Consider the following 13,335-nt stretch of genomic DNA (forward strand, 5'->3'; position numbering starts at 1 on the left):
ACGGACAAACACCGGTCAGTTCTTGCACAAGTGCTACTATCATGTTTGTCTGAGAGTCTCTGGAAACACAGTTGGTTTTGAATCAGTTCATATTGAGATACTCTGTGCTAAAACTAGCTAATCCAGTTCAAATATACCAGACCAAAGCTTTCTGAGCGAATACGATTCTGTTAAGACACATTCTGTTCTTAAGTGAAAAAACAGAGTGAAAAAGTAGCACACATGAATTAAACATCTAGTTGATAAAAAAAAGGCTGTAATGACTCAACTTCATAACGAGGTAAAAAAAGATAAATGAGATCTCAGAATGGAATCATTCAAATCCATTCTGAAAATGTCAACACAAGATTTTTATCACCTTAAAAGTTTCTTCACACAATGTTTTTCAAGTATAAATGTTCAAAAGAAAATGCTACCAATATAAGCTTATTTAATTTGCAATATTTCATATACAGATGCTTATTTAAGACATAAAGGAAGGTTTCTGTGCATAAAAATAAGGAATGGAGTCATTTACAACAAAATATTGCACATCAATGTCAAAAAAGCAGTAAAACACAACAAAATGGTTATTTTTCTTTTATTTTTTTAGGTTCCATGAAGATATTTTGTAAATTGCCTACTGTAAATATATTAAAACTTAATTTTTGATTAGTAATATGCATTGCAAAGAACCCGACGATTTTCTCAATATTTTAATTTTTTAGATTCTATATACTGAAATGACTAATATATTCAGCTTTCATATGATGTATAAAGCTCAATTTTGAAAAATGTACACTTATGACTGGTTTTGTGGTCCAGGGTCACATATGTGTGTGTAAATTTAAAGAGGTTTATTTGACCAAGTCCAAAATGTTCCCAGTGTCCCATTCGAACCAAATCAATTACTGTCAGATCTCCAAATGCACCACCATCTCCAAAACACTTTCTTTTTTCAAACTATGTCATTTGTAAGGCATTTCATCCACAATTTCTATGTGCTCTACTATAGATACACTAGACATGAATTATCCACCACGGATGAGCCACAAAGGTCATCGTCATTTTAATAAGAACTGTGTTTAAGAAAGGACTCAATGGTTTGAGCTTTCTCAGCAAACAGGATGTAGAATTGTAATTCGAATTTGAATTTAAGCAAGAAGAATTAAAACGTAATGTATGTATATGTGTTTTTTAGGTTTCGACGTAAATGACCTGTGAATATGATCATACACATGACATTTGCACTATTTTCAGAAACATTAAATAATATTAATAATGTTATAAATAATGTAATAAATGCAACCCATAGAAAATGTTCAACATGATCGCATGACAAAAACATACCTGTGGGAACATACCTTATGTGACATTGGTTTTATACGTGTTACCGCTATAACTCCAAAGCTTGTGACGTTTTAAAATAATGTACCATCTGCACTACACCTAAACCTACCCGATAGTATCAACACAAGCGAATAAGACGTAAAAACGCAATTGCCAGCATGCTGTTTCATCTTGTTTTTTGATCTCTCATCTTTCAGCTCTTTCATCATGAGCAATAATTGATTTTCATACCGAGCAAGCTTGTTATGTCTGGAAAGCAAAACATATGGAGCTGATAAAAATGATTACAAGTGTTTGCTGTTTTACCGCCTCTAGTGGACGTTTCTGTTGGAAACTGCAGCAATATGTACTTACGTATGTTACGTATCTCGCGTCTTGCGAAAAAGTTCCCACAGATAAGTTTTCGTGATGATATCAGGTAGAAAATGTTATACATCTCACTATCTTTAATAAATTAAACCATTATTAAAGAACACTTAACTTCCCAGAACGCTCCAATTTACTGACTATTTTATCCAGTCAAAAATATGGCAATGGAAAAAAAAAACTGTCAAATTTACTTTTTTATATGGAAAAAAAAATTAATCTGTTTTGGTGGCTGTAATGACCCTTTGCAGGGAGTTTGATTAACAGGCAATCTGACCAATCATAACGCCATATCTGCCATTTTGTCCGACAAACAAATTAAAAAGTTAATTCATGTTTATTCTGTGCTATAGCTAGTTAAAAGAAAGCTTGAACTGAGGCGCTACAGTAATCTGTCACCAAACAGATTCCTCTACAATGTATTTTTCACTGCATGACAAGGTAATGTGTGGCATGAGAGGGGCATGGCTTGTTCGACATAGCAACAGTAACTAAGGAGAGTCTTTGCAAAGACCAGTCTGGTGTTTGGAAACAGTTATGATGTTTTTTTGTGGGCGGGGCTTATCTGGTGGCAGAAAATGACAGTTTTTAAGGTAAGCCATGGAATAAAAGAATAAAAAAGGTAAATTTGAGTTGATATTTCAAAGTTCTGACTTTTTTTTTTTACAATTCTGAGATTATATCTCACAATTCTGATAAGAAAAATCAACTTATCATTCTCCTCGGCTCAGAATAATGAATTTATATCCCACACTTCTGGCTTTTCCCCCTCAGAATTGACAAACTCGCTATTTGAAATCGAGTTATAAAGTCGGAAATATAAGATATACTGTCAGAATTGTGAGATAAAATAGGTAAATGTAAAATATTATAGGTTTAAATAATATTTCATGCTGTAACTGTAGGGCTAATACATTATATCCTATGAACAGCATATGTGGATATTACATAGATCTATTGTTTAAATCAAATTTATGCTTAAAAAGTAGAGTAATCATAGCAGGTTTTACCCATTAGTCCGTCCATTTAAACATCTGTGTTTAGCTTTAAGTGGCGTCTTTGATGACAGTATTCTATAAAAATGATTCACATTCCAATTCTGACATCAAATGAAACTGCAATACATTTTTTCTCTAATTCCACAGATTTTACCCATTTCCCTCCACTTGTTACCAGTGTTTTTCTGCCACCACAACGCACGCGCAGCTGCAAGTTACGTAACTGTGACGTAAGCCTATGGACGAGACTTCCGGCTCATTAGCCGCTGTAGAGAAATAACGAGAAGAATAACAACGTGCAGTACACAGTAAAACTGCACTACAAACCAGTGTGTTCATAATTAAGATAATACATTAAAATAATATGGCAAGACACAGCAATTTGCAATATCAAGCAGCAAAACGAGCTGTTTTGTACAGCTAAAAATAACTGGAGGTAATGAGACCGGAAGCCAAATAAAAATCTAATCAGTTGAGAAATAAATACATATCACATATCAGGAAATACATAGACCTAAATAGTCAGAATGAATGATGTAATTATTTATTGTAATAATAACAAATGAATATCTTTGAATTGCAATTCAGTGAATTAATGTTCCTGTCATTCCAATTCAAATTCAAATTATACATCCTGTTGGTTTAGACCAATGAAATAACTTACAAACTGAATTTTTCTGAATCTTGCCATTTTCTCCATATTCCTCAGACTAACAGCTGCCCTTAAAATTAAAGTTGAATCTAAAACACTTGATGGTTGCCAAGCTTGAATAAATAACATCACAAAAGTATGGTAAGGCAAACTCCTTTTTCATTTTATACACCTAACGATCACACAGGTGTACTTTTTATCACCCACAGACTGCTGTGTTGTAAATACTGGTATATCGTTTCAAACGTTATTTTGAAGGACACCGCTTCCTGCGACGGGGCTGTTTAAATATTTCTCACTCTCTCTCTGCTTCCTTCCACGGAGAGGGCTGAGTGCACACAGAGAGAGGAATTACACAGCACAGCATACTCACTCACGGCAACAGAAAAGAAGAGATGAAGAGCTCAGGGGAGGCAGTGAAGAGAAACCGAAGCGTCATGGAGAGCCATGTTGAGCAGAGCTTCAGTGGATTCAGTCACACAGTCACCAGTCCACAGGGCTGACAGTTTCACATCAAGATTAAGGTTATATCTGGTGACAACAGGGCAGGAGGCTTGAGAAAGCGTCGTAGCTTTAGATGTAAACTGGTTGCTCCTGGGCTGTTAACAAGCGGTACATGGCAGCCGGCATAGTCTTCATGTGAATCTGTCGGAAAAATGCGACCGTCAAGTTCAGTTACACACAAGCGATACCAAAACGTACTCGTAAAGACAGCACGCACACTTTTCCAATAAAACATTCCACATAAATAAGTTATAAAAAAAGCATATTTAGTGTTTAAATTAACAGAATATCATGGGTTCAATGCAAGTTAAGCTCATTTGTGGCATAATGTTGATTACAAAAAAAATGTATATGTTTCATACAGTGAGGCAATTACAATGCAATGAATGGGATTTTGGAAGATTTAGAAACAGAAAATGTGAAGCTTGTAATTTTGTAAAATCACTTCTATTATTTATTCAGTTTAAACATGTATTACTGAAACTGTAAAGCTGTTCCGGTCATTTTTACAATTGTTTTAGGTGTTGTGTTGTAACGGGAATGAAGTTTTAACTTCACACAGTTAATAAGTGATTTTTCCCACACTAAAATCATGTTATATGTCATATAATGTTTACATGTTGTAGCTATACCACTGAAACTGTGTGTATTTTTATGGTTCAGACTAATTTACTTCAACTGTAAGTTCCTCACTGTAACCAAGTTAATGATAAACTACACCTGTGGTTACATCTGTGTGAACTTCACACAGAACCCACACTGACACTGGTTGATTTACAGTCAATGCAGAAATACTTCTGAGAAAAGTGTTTAAAAACCTTTTTGGGCAACTTTTGATAGGCTGTGATCTACATGAAACAGAGCTAAACAGGGTGCCAAGTTTCCATGGTTTCATGATCATAAATTAAATAAGGGGGTTCATTACCTCATCGTAGAAATAGTGATGTTGAAAATATTATGTTGTTAGGCAGGTGTGGCACCATGGAGCTTGATCATGTTCACCCCTGACTTACCTCACCAACTGCATTTGACAGAATGTGTACAATCTTCTCGTGAGGGGTGGCCACGACACTTTGGCTATTGATTTCAATGATCCGGTGGCCGACACGCACCCCACCGCGCTCTGCTATCCCTCCTCTCATCAGACTGCAAATCTGGAGGATGCAAAATACAATAAAGCTGTATTTCAGACTAGTGCTATTTTTTTTTATTTCTCATTGAGATAGTATTACTATTATAAATAATATCAATATTATAATAGGGGTTTTAAAGAGGTACAGGGTTTAATTAAAGAGTTACTTCACCCAAAAATGAAAATTCTGTCATCAATTACTCACTTTCATGTTGTTCTAAACCCATACGACCTTTGTTCATCTTTGGAACACACGTTAAGATATTTTTGATGAAATCCGAGAGCTTTCTGACCCTGCATAGACAGCAATGCAACTACCACACTGAAGGCCCAGAAAGGTAGTAAGAACATTGATAAAATAGTCTACGTGACATCAGTGGTTCAACCGTAATGTTATAAAGCAACGACAATACTTTTTGTGCACAAAGAAAACAAAAATAACAACTTGATTTAACAATTTCTTTTCTTCTGTGTCAGTCTTTGATGTGCTTTCACAAGAATCCCACAACACATGCATGTGTATTCCTCTGATTGAAAATGCAGGGTCAAGATGCTCTCGGATTTCATCCAAAATACCTTAATTTGTGTTCTGAAGATGAATGAAGGTCTTACGGGTTTGGAACAACATGAGGGTGAGTAATTAATGACAGAATTTTCATTTTTGGGTGAACTATCACTTTAAAGCTTTAGTAATTCAGTTTGTTTTTGTCATTTTATTAGTTATTAGTAAAATATGTCTATATAATTCTTATTCATTTTTATTTTTTAGCTTTAAATATTTTAGTACATCAAGTTAAACTAAATGAATATGAAAAATGTTTCTTTGGCAACTAGCTGAAATAAAATGCTTATTATAGTTAACATTTATTTTTTTCAAGATTTTTTTAGGGTTTTAGTTGTTAACTATAACAACCTAATTCACTCAAAGTCAAGTAACTACTGAAAAAACACTACTACGTAATACAAACTATTATAACATTAAAGAATTAAAAATGATGGTCAGTGTTAACAATAATTATTTTGATGTTAAGGCTGATATTAAATGTCTCTATTATTTTGTCTACATAAATTTAAAAATACACTAAAAAATACAGTTTTATCATTTTAAATGTTACAGTTGATTTTAGTCATCAAAACAATATAGAGTACAGTATAAAAATGTATATTCAATTTGAGATTGGCTTTGAGAAATTTAAATTAAATTTTATAGTGCTATTATTAATGTTGTTAAAGATTAAATTAAAGTGAATGTCAGATGAAGGCAAAGGTAATGTATAAATGTAAAAATCCAAGAAATGAGTATGCACAATTGAATCTGCATACAAATATACAATATTAGCCAAAGCCAACAGATTAACCTAAATCTCAACAAATTAACCAAAATTTTTTTTTTTAGAATACCCACAATGCCATTCTGCACACTAAATCCCAGCTGATATCTCAGGTCTGGTCTTCTGATGAGGACAGTGGTCACAGGTGGGCATCTCACAATGTTGAGCTTTATTCTGGATTGGTTCTTCAATCCCTGGAAGATGAGAGCATTTTACACAATAAATTACATGTAAATAAATTTGGTTACAAATAAATTTAGTGAACGTCTGAGAATCAGAATTAAATCTTTTAAAAGAATTAACATTTATTTTTTTAAAGAGATAGTTCAACCAAAAATGAAAATTCTGTCATTAATTACTCACCCTTGTGTCGTTTCAAACCAGTAAAACCTTCATTCATCTTTGGAACACAAATTAAAATATTTTTGATGAAATCCAAGAGCTTTCTGACCCTTCACGTTCAAGGCCCAGAGAGGTAGTAAGGACATTGTTAAAACAGTCCATGTGACATCATTGGTTCATCCATAATTTTTTTATTCAACAATTTTTTCTCTTCCGTGTCACTCTTCAACGGGTGTTGATGAGAGTATTACAATGTATGCATGTGGTACTGCTGAGGCAGGAGCTGGCCTTCTGATGTAAAAAAAAAAAAAAAGGTTCAAAAAGTATTCTCGTAGCTTCATAAAATTATGGATGAACCACTGATGTCACATGGACTATTTTAACAATGTCTTTACTACCTTTCTGGGTCTTAAACGTGTTGATTGCTGTCTATGCAGGGTCAGAAAGTTCTTGGATTTCATCAAAAATATCTTAATTTGTGTTCTGAAGATGAACAAAGGTCTTACAGGTTTGGAACGACATGAGGGTGAGTAATTAATGACAGAATTTTTAGTTTCGGGTCAACTGTCCCTTTAAGTCCACTTGGACCCTTTGCTGTACCTTGATAATACTCTGGCAGGTGGAGAGGGGTAACCCCACCAGGCTGGTGCCATTGATGGACATAATCTGGTCCCCAATGTTCAGCCTGCCAGACTTCTCGGCCGGGCCGCCATGCATCATGTTTGCTATAATAACCGTGGGCAGGATGGAGCCCCAGCCCGACTCCACGATCACCACCCCAAGAATCTCTCCCTTCTGCTTCTCTATGTAAACCTGTAGTTTACACACACACACACACACACATTCCACATTTATCACTGCTAACACAACTGATAATTCTGACATTATCGAGGCAGCAAATTCTCAAATTTCACAGTAATCTTCTGTTTCCAGCAGGCATGGGCTGTCCACTCACATCTTTGCAGTTCTCAGACTTGGAAAAGTGAATGAGGTCATCGTTGTACATGTCCTGTGTGTTAAGGAGGTCGCTGTACTCTTTCTGGCTCAGATCCTCTGGGTTGATGCCATTGGCACGCAGGAACTCTTGGTACGCCACACTGAAAGCCTGGCCGATGGACTGAGCTATGAGCTGAGCCTGAGCACAAAAAGGAATTAGTTTACATTAACAACTAATACTATATTCAGTAATGCTTACAAGCTTACAGTTTGATTTATCTAACCATAGAAGCAACCACTCTTTTTTTTTTTTTAAAGATAACAGCTACACACGGGTCAAGAGACGACAAGGGTGGTGTTCCTCAGGACAGTCGCATACATGCCTTTCTGCCCTTATGTCACTGCTGTATGCTGTGCTGTGACATACGCTGTGACATATACAGGCTCTTTAAATTCAAATAGCCTCTGCAGCTGAACAGAGAAAAGGTCACTTCCTGTCTACTGATTCAACCCACGCAGCAAGACGCCCAGGAACACCATCTGGATAAATGCTATTAGAGGTCACCACAATGCCCATGAACTGCAATACTTAACATGCTGGGAAACAATGTGAGGAGACAAAGAAAAATTAGGCAAATATGGAGGATTAAATTAGGAAAAAGTATCAAGGGCTTTGCGTTGTGGCTGAACTTCCCTTAACTGTGGTCAAACCACTGTAACGAATGGCCTAGACTGGTTTATTGCGTTCATAAACTGCAACAACAGCAGAAGTGTGTAAATCTGGTTTATATTGTTTTACAATGCTGAAGCAATAAATTGAAACCGTCACCTTAACAGCTGTTTGATAAGGTCACACTGACACACAGTTAGGATGAAGAACTCACATCTTCAGATTCAAACACGTGACAGATCATCTTGTATTGGCGCTTTTCGTCCTGGGCCGGGTCAGAGGCTTCCATGTTCTCCTGAGAGTCGGAGCGAGGCATTCTCCTTCTGGCCATCAACACCACGATGTTCCCAATATCAGCGATGTAGGAGATGGTCCTTAAAGGGTGGTCCATCATGGTCTCCTGTGAAGATCGTAATAGTAAGAAAAATTCTAAACACTCACTTCATTTTTATTAATCATAGGGTGACCAGATGTCCTGGTTTTCCCATGAAAAATCAGGTTTTGTCCCATATTTCAAAATATCTTTACAACTGGGTGATCAGATTGAGTAGTAGCAGTGTTCTGTCACGTGAAAACAACCTAATCAAAGGTAGCCAAGCTCATTGTAAAACAAAATTATCATCCAATCACAATTTGTTATCGCCTGACTTGGAGTTAGTAAAAGTGGGAAAGATGGAATCACTCTAAATGACACCGAACCCACTTCTCTCAGACAGTGCACAATCAGTTCTCCTTGCACCCGAATTGTCAAATACACACACAGTTGTCAAAATGTCCATCGTGTGGAGTATCTCATGTAAATACAGTCGACTATGGCGTAAGTGAACGTAAGCAGGTGGGTGAAAACCGGATGTGTGTCAGTATATTACATCCATGCATTCGGCCTTAAAGGGACAACAGCCTCTAATTAGTCTGCCTGTCTGTGTCATTAATGTTAATCAAACAATGAAAGATGTTCAATAAATGTATATATGTTATATAAACCTACTGTATTTGAAAAGCAAGCTTATTTAATTTGTATCTTTGTAGAAACAAATAACTACATATACCACCATTCAAAAGTTTTTTGACAGATTTTTTTTTTTTAAAGAAGTCTCTTCTCTTCACCAAGCCTGCTTTTATTTGATCCAAAACACAGCAAAAGTAATATTGTGAAATATTTCTACTATTTAAAATAACTGCTTTTTATTTGAATATATTTTAAAATGTAATTTATTCCTGTGATCAAAGCTAAATTGTCAGCATCATTACTCCAGTCTTCAGTGTCACATGATCCTTCAGAAATCATTCTAATATGATGATAAACTGTTCAAGAAACATTTATTATTATTTTTATTTTTTATTATTTATTATTATTATTATCATCATCAATTTTTAGCAGTTGAGTACATTTCTTTAGGATTCTTTGATAAATATATACAGATCCAAATACTAGCATTAATCTGAAATAAAATGCTTTTGTAACATTATACACCATACAATTCTATTCTACAGTATTTCAGATAAATGCTGTTCTTCTGAACTTTCTATTCATCATAGAAACCTGAAAAAATTCTACTCAGCTGTTTTCAACATAATGATAATACATGTTTTTTGGAGCAGTAAATCAGCATATTAGAATGATTTCTGAAGGATCATGTGACTGGATTAACGATGCTAAAAATTCAGCTTTGATCACAGGAATAAATTACATTTCAAAATATATTAAAATAGAAAAGAGTTATTTTAAATAGTAAAAATATTTTAAAATTGTACTGTTTTTGCTGTACTTTGGATCAAATAAATGCAGGCTTGGTGAGCAGAAGAGACTTTTTTAAAACATTTAAAACACATTCAAAATCTTACTGTCCAAAAACTTTTGACTGGTAGTGTGTCTATATATATATATATATATATATATGAAAATAATATAGATATCATTAAATAAAATGAATATCATGGTCATATTGCCCATCCCATATTCTATCCCGTATTTTTTAAAAATAAAAACAGAAAAAAGGTCAAAGGTTTTTCACGTAAATAAATTTACGTGAAAAAGGAAAATTGCACAGTTGTTTTCACATGTAAATAAATAAATAAATGACTTTTCCCCTAACTGCTTTGACAAAATGTAATCAAAAGTTTTGGGTCTGTCAGATATTTTAATATTCAAATAATCTCTTATGCTTACCAAGGCTGCAAGTATTTGATCACAAATACTGTAAAAACAGTAAAATTATAAATTATTAATAAAACTGTTTTCTATTTTAATATATTTTAAATGTTATTTATTTCTGTGATGTAAAGCTGACTTTTCATTTAATTTCTCTGTAAAACATGATTATTCTATCCTGACACTAGTTCCTTGAGATTGTATGATGTCTGGTATGATGTCTGCACTAGTATTTCGTACAGTGTTGGTAAAATGTAAAGACTGTGCTTCTACCCGGCTGGCGCAGTAAATGGGTGAAACCAAAACGACTTCTACAGGTGATGAAGTACCTGCGAATCTGCATTGAGCACTTTGATTCTCTGAGTGGAGATGAAGAGATCCACCTCCGTCATGGGCTGAGCTTCACCTTCTGGTGCCTGAAGATATAAAACCACACAATATCAGTCACTGAGAGAGACACTGACAGAATAACTCTAAGCTAGAAAGAGAGAGAGAGAGCTGACAAGGCCCAGAGATGCCATGAAGGAGTGTGCAAGCAACTATACATCTGGCATCTTTAACATTTGCCATCTTTAAGGCCAGATACTCAAATTCTTTTACACGCTCTCCTTCATCGTGTAACTCTGATCACCTGCGTGTGTTTCTTTTAAAGCCAGCTACTATTGCAAGTTGGTATGGGGTTAGTTTGGTTAGTTTTGTTCCTCATTTGAAGAGATTTTCAGTTTTAAGTGAGAGAAAGTGAGAGAGTTTTCCACCAAGTGCAGGAATAAAAAGATAAAGAGAAGTGCAACACATGCTGTGCCAGATATACACCTCCAAAAAACAATCACAAACACAGCACAGTACCTTAGAAAGAAAAAATACAGAATACAAAGAAGAAGAAAGCAAAAATCACTTGCATTTTCTGTATCCAGCAAACTAGACTTTCCTGACGTTAACTTATTCCACGACTAAGTTCTGATCTAAGATCTGGTGGTAAAACTGAGGTAATGTTTGGTGTGGAATGAACAATGGCTAACAGACTGTGCGGACGGACACAGGTACATGACTCATTGCTGGATTCAGAAAAATGGCAGAGCGACAGGAAATATGAAAACACTGAACTGCTGAAACCAGGCAAAAAGTAAAGACGAAGAACAAAAATAAAAACAAAACACCAAACCCATGAGCAATTACTGCACCTTCTTCCTGTTTTTGGCTAATTTCTGGGCCGTCTGCTTAGCATGGAACAAACAGAGACAGGAACATTGTTAGATAAAGCAGAGCTCAGCAAGACCAATCACATTTGGGGATCTTTCTGCTCAATGAGCTGCATCTGAACAGTGACTTCTGGGATATTTATCAGCGTGAGGCGACTAGAATGGATCCAGATGACACCAAGCCAAGCTTACGAGACACCACCCTGCTACAATATGCTGCCTTTGGTTTCATTTCTCGGTAATTTGCGCCATCATCCACCAGGTGGCCCATTTGCTCTTTTAATATCATATGTCAACTACTGGTTTTATATTACAGAACATTCTGTTCATAAAAAAAAAATCAACTACACAAAGAAGAAATTAACTCTGCTGAAAATTAGATTATAAGCAAGTTCAAACTTGCCAGCAGGCTGTGGTAATGCATCAAACTAGCCATCTAAGGAAGATCCACGTCATGGCAGCTGAGGCAGGGCGTATTGATTCAGACGTCTCTCCAAATGCATGCAGTTTACTCTTGCTTTATATACTGCATTGAAACGGACAGTCTCAAGAATCTCACTCAAGCTGAGCTCATGATTGTGTAAGAGGTGCAGATGAGATGTGACCCAAGAAAACAAAGAATTCATAACCTATGATCATCTTAAATTCTCTTTTGACAACAGAGATTTAGAGAGAATAAAATATGGTGGTACTTGAACATCCATTTGCATATTTGCAAGGGAATCGGCCAAGTGCATTAATCTGAAGATTTGACATCTATGTGGCCCACATTGAACTTTCTCTGTTATGCTACCTTGTGCTATTTGTCATTCTTTCATACTCACTAAGGCTGCAAGATCACTAATGAATATTTTAGGTTATGTCATCTAAAAAGACTGTTTATTGACTGTAATTCGGTAAATATTAAATGAGTGTGAAGGTTTCACATCAATATTTGACCAAAATTAATTTGAGGAACTTGTAACTGCTAAGAAGATCATGTTATCTAATATTCTGAAGACCGGAATGTAGGGATGTTATATTATTTTATGATTCATTAATTTCTATTAATCGGTTTTGGATAAATACTGCGTAAGTTGATGTTGGATATTAAATTGTGCAGCTCATTTCCTCTATTGTACATAGATTACCATCAGAAAATTAATCTTTAGAAACACTAATAATATAATAACACTGTTAAATGCAATCTTTAGCAAATCTCAAAATGACTGTCCATTTTTCATATCGTAGATACAACGTTGTAATGCCTAAATTCACTTGTAGCATTTAAAATGACTGATTTAGTTTTCAATGCTTCATGTTTTATTTATTATAGAGAAAATAACACATAATGATAATCAGCTTGAATCTTAAGGGATAGTTCACCCAAAAATGAAAATTCTGTCATTAATTACTCACCCTCATTTTGTTCCAAACTCATAAGACTTTTGTTCATTATCGGAACACAAATTCTGATATTTTAATGAAATCCAAGAGCTTTCTGACCCTGCATAGACAGAAAGACAACTGACACGTTCAAGGCCCAGGAAGGACATTGTTAAAATAGTCCATGTGACCTTAACTTCATGAAGCTACAAGAATACGTTTTGTGCTCAAAGAAAACAAAAATAATGACTTTATTTAACAATTTCTTCTCTTCAGTGTCAGTTGGCCATGACAAGAGTACCATGATATGAAAGAGAAAAAATTGTTGAATAAAGTCATTATTTTTGTTTTCTTTGCGC

The 13,335-nt window shown here is 35.0% G+C and overlaps 1 protein-coding gene across 5 annotated transcripts in view; it reads right to left on the reverse strand.

Moving 5' to 3' along the window:
* Positions 1-813: 813 nt before the first annotated feature.
* Positions 814-13,335, reverse strand: part of apba1a (amyloid beta (A4) precursor protein-binding, family A, member 1a) — an 82,562-nt gene continuing 70,040 nt past the window's right edge. For 4 of the 5 annotated variants that reach the window (XM_051109313.1, XM_051109315.1, XM_051109314.1 and 1 more), the window contains 8 exons: positions 11,594-11,626; positions 10,742-10,828; positions 8,475-8,660; positions 7,610-7,789; positions 7,255-7,467; positions 6,387-6,506; positions 4,863-5,003; positions 814-3,990 (listed from right to left, as the gene is read on the reverse strand). In XM_051109313.1, the coding sequence (XP_050965270.1) occupies positions 3,919-3,990; positions 4,863-5,003; positions 6,387-6,506; positions 7,255-7,467; positions 7,610-7,789; positions 8,475-8,660; positions 10,742-10,828; positions 11,594-11,626 (1,032 nt within the window). In that variant the 3' untranslated portion in view covers positions 814-3,918. The remainder of the gene's footprint in view (positions 3,991-4,862; positions 5,004-6,386; positions 6,507-7,254; positions 7,468-7,609; positions 7,790-8,474; positions 8,661-10,741; positions 10,829-11,593; positions 11,627-13,335) is intronic. The other variant, XM_051109317.1, reaches the window with a different exon arrangement.

This window comes from Labeo rohita, chromosome 5 (assembly GCF_022985175.1).
Source record: "Labeo rohita strain BAU-BD-2019 chromosome 5, IGBB_LRoh.1.0, whole genome shotgun sequence".
Taxonomy (NCBI): Eukaryota; Metazoa; Chordata; class Actinopteri; order Cypriniformes; family Cyprinidae; genus Labeo; species Labeo rohita.